Here is a 14,239-nt window from a genome sequence, read left to right as displayed (position 1 = left end):
AGTTTCTAAGTAGAGAATATGAAATGAACGTGTCTCGTGACGTCACTCGATGAGAGAACCATGATATTTCATTTGACACGTGGAATATGCTATTTATATTATACTTTTCTACCGAATTTTTATTTTCATTAGAAATGTTAAAACCTTGAAACGTAAATTCTCTCTACTTAACAAGGAGGGACATTTCACCACCCCTTGTAATCGAGCCTTAAAAAGTTGTTCCGATTTTTTGAAATCTTAAAAAATGTAAACAAAAGTAATAAAAAGTATTTGAGGTCACTACAATTCTTGTCCATATATATGGATATAATTATACACAAAATCAACTTTAACAAAATATATATTCTTGAAAGCTACGAGACCGCTGTTGGAAACGAAGGAATACACCAGTTAAATGAGAAATTTACAGTTTAAAGTGAAACATTTTCAAGAGAACAAAAAACGCCAAGAAGCGATAGTAACACCATAAATGACCAGCTGTCATTATTTTGCCTTGTCAATGTCGAACTAACTTAAAAAGGAAGTCAACAGTTTGTGTACGGGCCAGACACTTTCGATGAAGGGAGGGTAACGCTTGTATGACAATAGTTCCGGCGAAGTGTTATGTTCACTGAAGTGAAATATCGAGTGTTATGTTCACGGCAATAAAAATATCACTTTTCTCAACCTCGGAAAATTCAGTCTTTCCCACTGAATATATAATAATTTCTTTATAACCCATTATTTTTTAATTCCTTTGAGGTCCCCTTTGGAAAAATGCATTGATCACGCTTATCAGCTATGACTTCCTTTTTAGTGTGACGTCAATCCGTCCTTACGTCACAATTAAGAATTGAATTGACATTTTGTATGCTTTCATTGGACATGAACCTTCATAGAGTGAAGACTTGATAACGGTGTTAGAGCCTACACCGAAACGTCGCTCCTAGTTGTAATAAAGAAGTTGTTCATCCATATATCTTATCTTTACTTATTTTTGGAACCATCTACATGTCTTCACTTGAGTTCATTATCGTGACTTGACAAGACAAGCTAGTAAGTGATGTTGTAAACAACGATCCACGCCGCCCTGGTACGATAGAACACAATCAACCATTTCACCGAATCTAACCACCCCACCCATAACGACAAGCAAAGGCTACTTTGGATTATTTGAATAGTATGCTGTTTGTATGCATTTGTACTATGTTATTTGTATGTATTTAAAAATACTTCAATGCATCTTTAGACATGGTGGATATCACATTCCTTCATAATTTTATTGTAATAGAAACAAATAAAATGTATGCACTATTTGTTAACGTCCTTGAAAGGGCAAATGTCATGACAGCCGAAAATGATTTACTGCAATTGCTTACCAAATATATTTTTTTTTCAAAATGATAGAATCTATATTTATTGAGAGAGAGGTTCAATACTTTGACACGGGAATAACCAAAAGCTCCCAAAGGCTGATATTTGACTGTAAGAAGCAGGTAGAACAAGAGTTATCGTCCTTGTTGGAAGTAGTTCACGTGTTCATATGCCAATATCGAAACCTTTGAGAGGGGAACGTCCCGGGATGACACGAGTTGGTCACGAATGTCTTGGCGTATTACGGAAACAGATGGAAACTGTAGAACACGTTCCTAGGTCATAAGAGGGTGCGACATCGTACTCCCAAGTCCACAATAGACCAATCTCATTAAAATCAGATCTAAGTACTCGCTGCCGTAAAACAAAGATCTGAGGACATCCCATTACGGGTCACGTCAGAACGTTTAGCGATAGCGAGAACTAAGATTTTATTTTAATGAGATTGACCATAAACATACCAGTTGCTTGTTTGCTTGTTGTTTAACGCCACACTCAGCAATTTTCCAGCTGTATGATGGCGGTCTGTGAATAATCGTGTCTGGACCAGACGACCCAGAGATTGATATCACGAGCATCAATCTACGCACTTTGGATACGATGACATGCACCAACCAAATCAGCGAGCCTGACCACCCGATCCCGTTAGCCGCCTCTCACGACAAGCATGGGTTCCTGAAGACCAATTCTAACCCGTATCTTTACAGGTCTCGGATCAGCTAGAAAACCGACAGGACCACTTAAAAGGAAGCCTTTATCAAATGCTAAAATGACCACTGTCTTCACCACCATGACCAAATAGAAACAAAGTTATTACTGCCCACCAATTTCTTGCCAAATGCGAACATATATTTTGTTTTAAAGGAGCATCAAGGTTTTTATTGCACGATAACACAGGAATTTCATAGCTGGCTCCAGTGACAAAGAATCTCAGAGAAGATGTGTGGCAGACAATTTCTTTTTAAAACAGTCTGAAGCATTATTTGTTTCAAGCTTTACATGGTTCAACTTTTTAAAAATAAAATCTCAGGGCCCCAACCCCAGGATATCTAATAGTAAGTCCCGTAATATTAAAGACAGCAATATATATACTGTCGGGCACGATGACACAGAATAAGCAACGTCAAAGTATGATAACTCGATAAAGTATGGGAGTATAGGGAACTAAGAACTGAGACAAACTCTCAAAACATGTACAGAAGTTTGATTATTATTTCACATTCAGAGAGCAGTTCATCACGAAACAACAACTCTGGAATCGTCAACGACGACACACTATGAATAAATGATAAAAGTTTAATAAGAACTGTTTGTAAACTTAGAATTTCATTGCACAATTTAATGTAAATGTATGTTGTAGGTCCAAAGACGGTCAGCGCTATTGTCAGCGCTATTTGTACAAACTGTTCATCCGGAGAAGTAGAGGATGAATACCATGTCTTACTTATATATATATGTGGAACGTATTCCCATTTAAGGTATAAATATCTCCCCATGTTGCAAGGTAATTAAACTCTGAAAATCCTGTTATGATGTTTCTGTATTCTTAAAATATGTCTTTATAAATAAATGACAAATGTTAATATCCAATCTGCATTGTACTATGGGCCTTGATGCCTAAATTACCAAAAAACTGTCTGTCTGTAAAAGGTGGAAATATATACTGCCAGTATTTAAAGAACTGCTGAATCATTTTTGTATTTAGTTCTTAACATAACAACAAGTGAACGAGATCAACAACTTCCGCATTCCCACTGTGTCATTTGACCGAGTCACAACTCACCCAATGAAGACAACTCAATACCCACAGAGCAGAGACGACTGGATCACCTGATCACAACATCGGTAGATACCGTATATTTAAATATAGCCATAGGCACGTCACTTTATCTTTCTCTCCGCGCATGTGTGTATTCCCAGCTCTGTATCTAGGCTACACGCTTGAGTGGGAATGCGTCATAACATCCCCAATGTCAGCGGCTTGGAGATGGTTCAGAACAGGAGCTGCAATGAATGCGATGGTTCGAGCGTTTCTACTCCAGTAAGTATAGTCCTTCTAGACGTTGTTTCCCAGCTTGACATTGTATGTTCAAAATGCTAACAAAACTACATAACATTTATTCTCGATGAGGTGACATGTTGATACTCACGACAAGGCTGTTTGCGTTCATTTTGTTTGTAAAGACTGCAATGAGATGTTGTTGACATATCAGATTTGACGATGGTTCGAGTGTTTCTATTCCAGTAAGTATAGTCCTTCTAGACGTTATTTCTCAGCTTGACATTGTATGTTCAAAAAGCTAATAAAACTACATAACATTTATTCTCGATGAGGTGACATGTTGATACTCACGACAGGGCTGTTTGCGTTCATTTTGTTTGTAAAGACTGCAATGAGATGTTGTTGACATATCAGATTTGACAATATCTCATGTCTTATTTTAATTACGGGGATATGAAACATTATACATGATGAAAACAGGCCGATATCATTCTTGAAGGTATACCCAGAATATTCAGATGTATCAGAACTGAAGAGGATGCACCCCGTAATCATTTTGTCCCATCAACAAATGTCGTTCGTTTCACACCGAGGCTGGATTGATCCATATAGCTCGATGCTTGTCGTGATAGGTTACAGTGTGGCACCTAGCCGGAACGTCATCGTTCGTTGTTCATGCAGTACGCATCGTGTATACAGCGTGCTGAAACTATATATATTCGATATTCGATATGAATTCACCATGCCGTTTAGAAAGTGGTCAAATGAAACCTATGTAACATTTGGGATAACACGTTCTTAGTGAAGTACACATGCTCGTTTTTTTGTGGGAGCCTCGGTGGCCGAGTGAGTGAGATCGCTGACTGTGTGCTGCCGATTAGGTGCCTCACTCTGAAATAATTACGGATGGAACTCCAAAAATGAACTAGAATGTGTACTTAACTAAGACGATGTTACTAACAAATCTACCATGTGTTACATTCGCTATGGGTTGATACACCTATAATCGGTGTCAATTCACATCATGAACGTCCATTATAAGGCCAACAATTTGTGAATACAGTAAACTACGGTTATAACGAACACGCTTATAACGAACTAACGGATATAACGAACTAACTTTTAAGTCCTGACTATATGCTGTAGTTATGCTGTATATATGCTTGTAACGAATTACGGTTATCACGAACAAAAATTAGTAGTCCCTTTGAGTTCGTTATAACCGTACTTTACTGTAAACATATTTGTGGTCAGATTGCAAACCGTCGACGAACCAGGGAGACACATCCACTGAGATATATAATATTGTAGCAATATATTGACCTGTAAATACTTAGCAAAATAGTGCTATCCACATCCCTTTATCGTCGACAACACTCTTTCGTGTATGTCCATTTCACCTAACACAGGTGACCCGTGAAGATCCGGGGTAGTATAGGTCTTCAGCAACCCATGCTTGCCGTAAAAGGCGACTATGCTTGTCGTAATAGGCGACTGATGGGATCGGGTGGTCAGGCTCGCTGACTTGGTTGATGCATGTCATCGTATCCCAATAGGGTGGATCGATGTTCATGATGTCAATCACTGGATTGTCTGGTCCAGACTCGATTATTTACAGACCGACGTCATACAGCTGGAATATTGCTGGAGTGCGGCGTTAAACATTACACAGGTTATCAATGCATCTGCAGATATGGATGAATGTTACTATCTATATTTACTGTAGTTTGAAGTTATTCCCAATGACAAGGTCTCTACGACGTAGTGCACAATCAAGGTTCCGATATAACTGTCTCATGAGACACACTGGTTTGTTTGTTTGTTTGTTGTTTAACGCCGCACTCAGCAATATTCCAGCTATATGACGGCCTGGTATACATATGGCACGTCGCATATGAAGGTAAATTAAAGGTTTCAAACTACTTGTAGTTTGTAAAGCATTTTGTAACCTATGTAAAATACACGTTTACTATAAGTACATACCCGAAATTTTCAAATGTTGATCGGTAAAACGTAATGACTTGTCATGTTAATAAAAGCGACAAAACCTTCTACATATTTCTAAGGAATCTGTCAAAAACAATGTCGCTTCTACGATTCTGACTGTATCATGAGCGTGTGTTTATGAATCACTATCAGATAGTGATGATATCAGGCTTTCGCGGAAAGGTAAGCGTTTCCTTTGAATTTTTGAGAATCAACATGGTATCAATTCTACTTGTCTCAAATATCTTCCATGATTGCATTAAAGATTATGGTTAATCTTTGAGACAGGGATTTGGGGGTACATTTGCTGGACCCAGCAATATGTCTCTCTTTGTACGGAATATTCTGAAGCTAATTGAACAACCTGGATGAAATTGTGTTCCTATAGGGAAAAAAAATTGTTTGTGGTACCTGAAATTTGAAATTTTGTGGCACATTTCGGGAAACTTAAACTACATTTAAGGCATCAATTCTCTTGTTTGCAAATTTTCAAATTCAAGAACATAGGTCTTTGTCTGATTTAGAGGAGTCTGTTTCTCGTTTCGCCAAACGTTTCAAGCCAATATCATGAACTATACTCTCTAGTGATATTGTCGGCCCTTTCTGTTTGTAGAAAATCCCAAATCGTTTAAAAATCCCAAATCAACATGCTAAATATAGATGTGAAACAGGAAGATGCTAGGTCACACAGCGTTTCTTAAAACTTATCCTTAGAGAGGAAAGAAAGAGAACTGAAATTTTATAAATACATTAACCTATTTAAATATCCCCATGGTGGGCTAACAATATATGCATTGATGTTTCCTTTAATGCACTTCAAACGATACAGCCTCTGTCATAACGTAACCATGCGAAACAGATGTAGGTAGCTCAGCACACGACGTTGTGCTGAGCCATCCGTGCGTGCAGACAAATAAACCGAGCCACCCAGCCTGAGCCTGTGTGACCTTCATGTACACAGTGCAACAAAGACGTCACTCTTGCGGAGACGGTTGTCGCAACTCGCTGTGCAGAGATACTTCACTTGTGCATGTGATTAAAAACTGAACACATATTATATATCTCAGTAGCTTTGTCTCCCTGGTACGTCGACGGTTTGCAATCTGATCACAAATATGTTTATTCACAAATTGTTGGCCTTACAATGGACGTTCATGGTGTGAATGGACAGGTTGACCGGTCATAGGTGTGTCAACCCATAGCGAATATAACACATGGTAGATTTGTTAGTAACATAGTCTCAGTCAAGTACACATTCTTGTTTAAAATAGAAATAGGCTCAGTCGTAAAGGAGTATTTAATAGCATGTCAGATGCCGAACCTCCACATGAAGAGCACCCTATGCGGATTCCGGGTTAGAAGAGGTCGCCATGCAGCAACGTATACTGGGCCCTGTTCCACAAAGCGATCTTAGTGCTAAGTCTGTCGTAAGTCTATGTTAAAGTATGGGAGTTACGATCATCTTAACGCTACGATCGCTTTGTGGAGCGGGGCCCTGGTCGTGAGAGGCGGCCAAATGGATCGGGTAGTCAGTTTCGGCATCCAGTCACTACAGCACGACGGCGTGGATCGATGTTCATGATATCAATCACTGGTTTGTCTGGCCCAGACTCGATTATTTACAGGCCGTCGCCATATAGCTGAAATATCGAACAAACATACCGTATGTAAGTGAGTATGGTTTTACGCCGCTTTTAGCAATATTCCAGCAATATCACGGCGGGAATCAAACCCGGGTCTTCGGCGTGACGAGCGAACGCTTTAACCACTAGGCTACCCGACCGCCCCACATACCGTATGTAGAGTTCTTGTGTGGTTTAGTATGACAAGTATATATTCATTTAGGGGGTGCATTCTGTTTTCAGTTTATTCGTTTGAATAATTGACTTAGTGTTCTTTTGGTTTTGCTTACCCAGTTCTAACGATATCCTCGTCAAATGGGAAACAGTGTTCTGATGGAAAACGTGGAAGCTGAGAACCAGAAAGGAAAAGCGGACTACCAGTTCATACTACGTAAAAACTGGGTATTCCTCAAGGACAAGCTGGAACCCGAGAAGGCCCTGGACTACTTGTATCAGGATGGTGTCTTTTCTGAAGCAGACCGTGACACTGTCACATCTAAGGCAGTACGGAGGGACAAGTGTGAAACCCTACTAGACATACTAAAGAAGAAGGGACCTGATGGATATATGTCCTTCTGTGTCGCTCTAGATAAAGAACAACCCTTCATCAAACAACGCTTGGACAAAACGACCATTGAAAGAGGTATTAAAATTAGTACTTTTTACTTAAGTGTTCACTTCTTAACATGAGACCCGTGAAGATTCCGGGGTAAAATAGGTCTTCAGAAACCCATGCTTGCCGTAAAAGGCGACTAACGGGATCGGGTGGTCAGGCTCGCTGACTTGGCTTGATGCATGTCATCGATCCCAAATGCGTGGATCGATACTCATGATATTAATCACTGGATTGTCTGGTCCAGACTGGATTATTTACAGACCGCCGTCATATAGCTGGAATATTGCTGAGTGCGGCGTTAAAGAACAAACCAACCAACCAATCTTAACATGAAAGTAATGTCGATGATAGTGTATAATGCACAATTATTGAATGTTCAAAACAGCAATAAATGCAAGAATGAAAATATAAGGTAAATAGGAAAAGAAGTTAAGAATTATGACTTCTTGAGTTTTCTTGACATTGTCGGTGGGCTTTGGGGTTTGAGTTTGGGGAAGGAAAGAAACTTTTGGGTACCTCTAATTAGCCTTATAACCCAAACTCAACATTTCATCTCTGTTCTTAAGGTGCTTTAGGTCTCCTGAGCAAATTAAAGATAGTGAATAATGCACATTTCTTGAATGTTCAAAACAGCAATGAATGACAAAATGAAAATATAAATTGAATAGGAAAAGAAGGTAAGATTTATGACGGTTGTTCCATGCACATATGTTGTAACGATTAATTCTGAAGTTTTCTTGACATTGTCGGTGGGCTTTTTGGCTTGAGTTTGGGGAAAGGAAGAAACTTTTAGATACCTCTAGTTGGCCTTATAACCCAAACTCAACATTTCATCTCTGTTCTTAAGGTGCTTTAGGTCTCCTGTATGAAAGCAAATTAAAGATAGTGAATAATGCACATTTCTTGAATGTTCAAAAAAGCAATGAATGACAAAATGAAAATATAAATTGAATAGGAAAAGAAGGTAAGAATTATGACGGTTGTTCCATGCACATATGAACCGGGGTTGTAACGATTACTTCTGGAGTTTTCTTGACATTGTCGGTGGGTTTTGGGGTTTCAGTTTCGGGAAAGAACTTTAAGGTACCTCTAATTAGCCTTATATCCCAAACTCAACATTTCGTCTTGTTCTTAAGGTGCTGTAGGTCTCCTATATGAAAGCAAATTAAAGACGTCTGAATATCTAGAGAGACAAACCAGAGGACTTGGAGAAGAAATCGGACGTTTACAAGAGGTACGAGTGAGGTTTGTTTGTTGTTTGTTATGCCCTGTGTAAGTCGGCTGCCTGTAAATAGTAATAGTCAATGCCAGAGAACAACCAGTCCAGATTATGCACCGGAACAGAATCCATTTGGCGTAAAGGGCAAAACTGCTCTGAAAATTATATGAATGGACCTCTGAAAATCAGGGTTCGCGAAAAGAGTAATCATGTCCTGCTCTACCGGTAGCACCCGCCACTCACACCATGCATAAAGGTCAAGGATTTATTGTCTGGCGTGGCACAGCAGTACTCCGTTCATGCGACAGCAGTCTGTAACAAACAGGACAATCATGTAAGCGATGAAATAGAACATCCAGATACACAATACTGAGTGAGTGAGTGAGTGAGTGAGTATGATTTTACGCCGCTTTTAGCAATATTCAAGCAATATCACGGCGGGGGACACCAGAAATGGGCTTCACACATTGTACCCATGTCGGGAATCGAACCCGGGTCTTCGGCGTGACGAACGAATGCTCTAACTACTAGGCTACCCGACCGCCCTCAGATACACAATAGTGCATTTACTGATTATGTTGAAACTAATAATAACGCTATGTTAACTTTGAATTACGTCTGCTAAATACAAGTGCCGAGATTCTACTGCTAACAAGTAAAGAAAAACGTTTAAGAAATATACTCGTTTTGCAACACAGTAGGGGGCAGTTTTCATGTTTCGGCCCATATATTACTTTTGTTGTTGACTTAGCTTAGATAAAGCTACTGGGCTTATGATGAAAATCGGGGAAACAGCAGAAACATCAACCCAGTCCAAGTAAACAATCAATAGTAAACCACGAGATATGAAGCAGGCACAGTGATTGATAGTAGTAAACTACGGTTATAACGAACTCGCTTATAACGAACTTACTTGTTTGGTCCCGACTATTTTCTGTAGTTATGCTGTATATATGCTTATAACGAACTACGGTTATAACGAACTAAAATAAGAAGTCCCTTTGAGTTCGCTATAACCGTACTTTACTGTATGTGGACATGTTAATACTTCAGTGCGTTTTTTTTTTCAAAAAGTCCTTTCATTTTTAAACAGGAAAACAATCGTAAACAAAGCAAAATAGAAGAGGATGAAAGGCGAATGATACAGCTTCAGGACCAGGAAAACACATTAAGATCACAAATGTTATCAAAAGAAGTCCTTTTCGTCTATCTCATTCAGGTAAATCTCATGGACATTCAAACACATTCAAGGCTCCTCCAGGTTCTTGTCGACCCGTGAAGATTCCGGGGTAGAATAGGTCTTCAGCAACCCATGCTTGCCGTAAAAGGCGACTATGCTTGTCGTAAAAGGCGACAAACGGGATCAGGTGGTCAGGCTCGCTGACTTGGTTAATGCATGTCATCGATCCCAATTGCGTGGATCGATACTCATGATATTAATCACTGGATTGTCTGGTCCAGATTCGATTATTTACAGACCGCCGCCATATAGCTGGAATATTGCTGAGTGCGGCGTTAAACAACAAACCAACCAACCAACCAACCAGGTTCTAGTCTATGTAGGAGACATCATGACGTGTTGTATCGATGCTATGGCTGTCGATCGCTGCGTGTCTGGTTGTCTGTCATACAGACCCTGAAACAAATATATCCAATACATCATATGTAAGACTATATATTTCTCCATATATTATATATATTTCAGATGCAATTTAAAGCACATCGGGACATGCGGAATTATACAGTATGATTGAACACATTTAACTGTGTCTTGGGCATATTTTTAGATGCAAGACATATGTATATTCAAAAAATATTTCTGGGGGATTCTGACGAACTTGAAATCATACGCGCATTCTGATTGGTTTGTCGTATTTTCGCACATAACTTTCATCGATAGAGGGACGAGTCTTCTTGCAGGTTACGGAAAGGGGCGAGTGGTGACGATTGTTCCTAGTAATGTGTCTAGTGTGATGACCGTGTGCAAATGTATTGATCGTGCCTTCATTTTGTACATCGGAATATATTGAAGACCTCTTTGTCATCCTCATGCGTGTTAATTATTTCTGTTTGCAGGACTATAAACTGAAGTTGAAAGAGATGGGGAAAGGTATGAACAATAAGTGGTCTAATATTTCGTTGAACATTATCGTGTATCTTGACAACATCTAAAGTCATGACATCAGTTATATATTGAAGTGAAAAACGCCTTTACGTTTGGTTTTGGTGTAAGCAAACCGAATGCTTCAATGTCAACGTACCTTTAAATTCAAAGCATGGTACACATATTACAGTTTATTATTGCAACTTAACCTTATAACATTTCAGCTATAACAGATCCCGTGTGCTGGCTGCACGATTCAGAAGGAAACAAAGACAGGATTCTCATGTGTACGTATGACACCTCTCCTTGTCTCGGGGGCACGGGTGGCCCAGTCGTCTAACGCGCCGCGATTCGCTGTGCAGATTTGCGTTCCTTAGGCCCGCCATGCTTTTCTCCCACATTAAGCTGACACGCCCTGATATAACTGGAATTATATTAAAGCGGCGTTTAACCCAACTCACTCACTCACTCCGTTATCTCCACAGGTCAAAGTGAGCCTCGTGTGAATCTTGGGTCAAAATAGTTCCACAGGTCCCCACTTTTTGTCGTCATAGCTGACTGGAATTGGGTTCAGATTGTTCACTATGACGCAAAACTACAAGGTGCATGACAATGCTGGTTTGTCTGGTGCACAGTCTTGTACTTACCACTCGCTTACCACCTACTCGCTGTGATACAGCTGGATTGTTGCGCAACATTGACATTATTTTATGAGAATAAATATTTTAACAAAGATTGTGCTGAAGGGTCTGGTGCCCATTTCATATCTGACCGCCTCCGTGGTCTAGTGGTTGAGAGTCCGCCCGGAGATACCGATAGATATATTTTCGAGAATTTAATTGCCCATAATTAAGGGTGCATATAACAAACGAGTGCGTATTACACACGAATAAATAAGTCTTGTGTTCATTGATCAATCGGAAAGGGTGCTAACTGGGATTGTTCACTAGCCAATATATTAGCAAATAACGCCGTGGGCGCTTATTAGAGCGGGGCGCTTATTACATCGAATACGAATTTCTAAATGTTGTAATTCATACCGTGCGGGTAACTGAGACAGTGCCTATGTGTGAAAGTGGGCGGTCAATTACTGTTGAATAAATATACGTCATAACATTTAACTTAGCCGACACAGATACTGGTGTTAGAAAGACTAGAATGAAACGTGCAAACAGTGCCAGATTATGCGAGCATATTCCTCTGTTAGCGTGTATTCTGTTTTGTATTTATAGATTTTTTGTGCGTAAATGTTTTATATCCGTAACCATGTCCACTTTAACATGTTCAGTGTATCCGAATTGCCAACTGACAGCACAGTGTTACACTGCGGTGAGGTGAGGTGAAATGGGGTTTAACGTCGCGTCCAAGATTATTGCACTTATATAGCGACGTGCATGTACGTGTGTGTGTTTGTGTGGCTGCTTGTACTAGTCCGGACTGATGCCGATTTATAGTGCTAGCTCACTGAGATACCATGCCGCAGTTGAACATGAATACCCCACTCAGACACAGTATACTGACTCCGAGCCGACCAGTCCTTGTTTTAGCCCCTTAATGCCGAGCGCCAGACAAGGTAACAACAAGTACCACCTTTTAACGTCTTTTGGTATGACGCGGCCGGGGATCGAACCCCGGGCCTTCCGCTCTCCGGGCGGACGCTCTACCACTAGACCACGGATGCGGTTGTTACACAGTGAACATTATCACTCCGGACCTATTTAATACAAACCCGTCTTCTGTGTGATTACTATCGGGAACGTCTCTACATATCCATATAGTGTTAATGTTGCGTAAATGAGTTTATCCCGACGCTTTAACTGTTACAGTCAGAAATGACGGGTCTTCGCTGTAATGATCTACTTTTCAAGTTTTGGTACGGTGTTTACTGTACAATCCCCCTGCATTTGCTGTATATTTGCTGAATATATGCTTATAACGAACTACGGTTATAGCGAAATGAAATAAGTGGTAACTTTTAGTTTGTTTATACCGTAGTTTACTGTATATCATTCACCCAACGTATTTTTACGTTACCTTCTTTTCTGTTTCGTTACAGGCCCCTTGTTGGTATTTGACAAGATGCAAGCATCTCATCCCATCAATAACAACCAAACGCTAGGCATCCATAAGGCCGCATCACTACAATTATATCGTATAATGGAAAACAGTCATACTTTGGTTGACCTGTCAGACCTTGACATCTCCATCACATCTCCCACCTTGCCCCCTCGTCTGAACGTCGCCTACCCCCTACAACCATTCATACCTTCACAAAGAGCTCCGATGTACTGGGAAGCTGCGCCAGAGGTACATCTGCGAGAGATGCAGGTCTTTGCTCCTCCGCTTCTCGAGATAGGAATGTGTGATGAAAAAGAAGTATGCACAGAAAGTGGACCGTGTCACCAGCCACACTCCTGGGGAATCAGTGTGGAACTCTGTTCCAGACATACGTTGAAATACTGCACTGTGATATGGAGCGAGGGGAAGCGTGTAGGATGCCTTGAAGGTGCCGTGGACAGTGCCCCTGGAACGAGAGCTACACTGCAGTATGGCATTGTGTTGGACGTGGAAAACAGTAAACTTGGACTTCTTGACTTCAATAAAGGTGAAGTGTTGGGTACATTTGATGTGAGTTCTACAGATTCACTGTGTCCTATGTTCGCGGTGGGACAATTCGTGGACATGGCTGTGACATCGGGGAGTCACGTTTCCTTGACCAAGGAAAAACAGGACCTAATCTTACAGGCTTTGTCGTAACTTGAATCGTCGCTTACATGATGATACTCTCTATAATTGTAGGGAAGTGAGTAATCCATGTATTACCATGACATGTCAATGTAAAGCAAGTGAACAACTGTATATGAGTTATAATTTATAAATTACTGCAACAACTGCGTACTCGATAATTAACACCGCTTGTTTGTGTCAGACTGTGCATTGGTTGGTTGGTTGATTTATTGTTTAACGCCGCACTCAGCAATATTCCAGCTATATGACGGCGGTCTGTAAATAATCGAGTCTGGGCCAGACAATCCAGTGATAAGTACCATGAGCATCGACCCACGCAATTGGTATCGATGACATGCATCAACAAAGTCAGCGAGCCTGACCACCCGATCCCGTTAGTCGGCTTTTACGACAAGCATAGTCAGCTTTTACGGCAAGCATGGGTTGCTGGAGACCTATTCTACCCCGGAATCTTCACGGGTCGACTATGCATCAACCAAGTCAGCGAGCCTGACCACCCGATCCCGTTAGTCGCCTTTTACGACAAGCATAGTCACCTTTTACGGCAAGCATGGGTTGCTGGAGACCTATTCTACCCCGGATCTTCACG

The 14,239-nt window shown here is 40.5% G+C and overlaps 1 protein-coding gene across 1 annotated transcript; it reads left to right on the top strand.

Moving 5' to 3' along the window:
• The first annotated feature begins 3,260 nt into the window (after positions 1-3,260).
• On the top strand, positions 3,261-13,812 carry LOC124120873. Its single transcript, XM_046483767.2, has 7 exons — positions 3,261-3,394; positions 7,258-7,606; positions 8,716-8,813; positions 9,892-10,017; positions 10,875-10,908; positions 11,127-11,189; positions 12,959-13,812. The coding sequence occupies exons 2-7, from the start codon at positions 7,279-7,281 to the stop codon at positions 13,657-13,659; spliced, it is 1,350 nt and encodes a 449-aa protein (XP_046339723.2). The 5' UTR covers positions 3,261-3,394; positions 7,258-7,278; the 3' UTR covers positions 13,660-13,812.
• Positions 13,813-14,239: the final 427 nt, after the last annotated feature.

The sequence above is a fragment of the Haliotis rufescens genome, unplaced genomic scaffold (assembly GCF_023055435.1).
Source record: "Haliotis rufescens isolate VD_foot unplaced genomic scaffold, xgHalRufe1.0.p SCAF_9, whole genome shotgun sequence".
In the NCBI taxonomy this organism is placed as follows: Eukaryota; Metazoa; Mollusca; class Gastropoda; order Lepetellida; family Haliotidae; genus Haliotis; species Haliotis rufescens.
The sequence above is the reverse complement of the archived record's forward strand: the minus strand, read 5'-3'. Positions and strand labels throughout refer to the sequence as shown.

What these genes read in the sequence shown, in the direction of transcription:
- LOC124120873 (XM_046483767.2), top strand. Translation starts at nt 7,279, where the DNA reads ATGGGAAACAGTGTTCTGATGGAAAACGTGGAAGCTGAGAACCAGAAA. An exon ending in AAATCGGACGTTTACAAGAG is followed by an intron (nt 8,814 to 9,891) that starts GTACGAGTGAGG and finishes ATTTTTAAACAG; the next exon opens with GAAAACAATCGTAAACAAAG. An exon ending in GTTGAAAGAGATGGGGAAAG is followed by an intron (nt 10,909 to 11,126) that starts GTATGAACAATA and finishes ATAACATTTCAG; the next exon opens with CTATAACAGATCCCGTGTGC.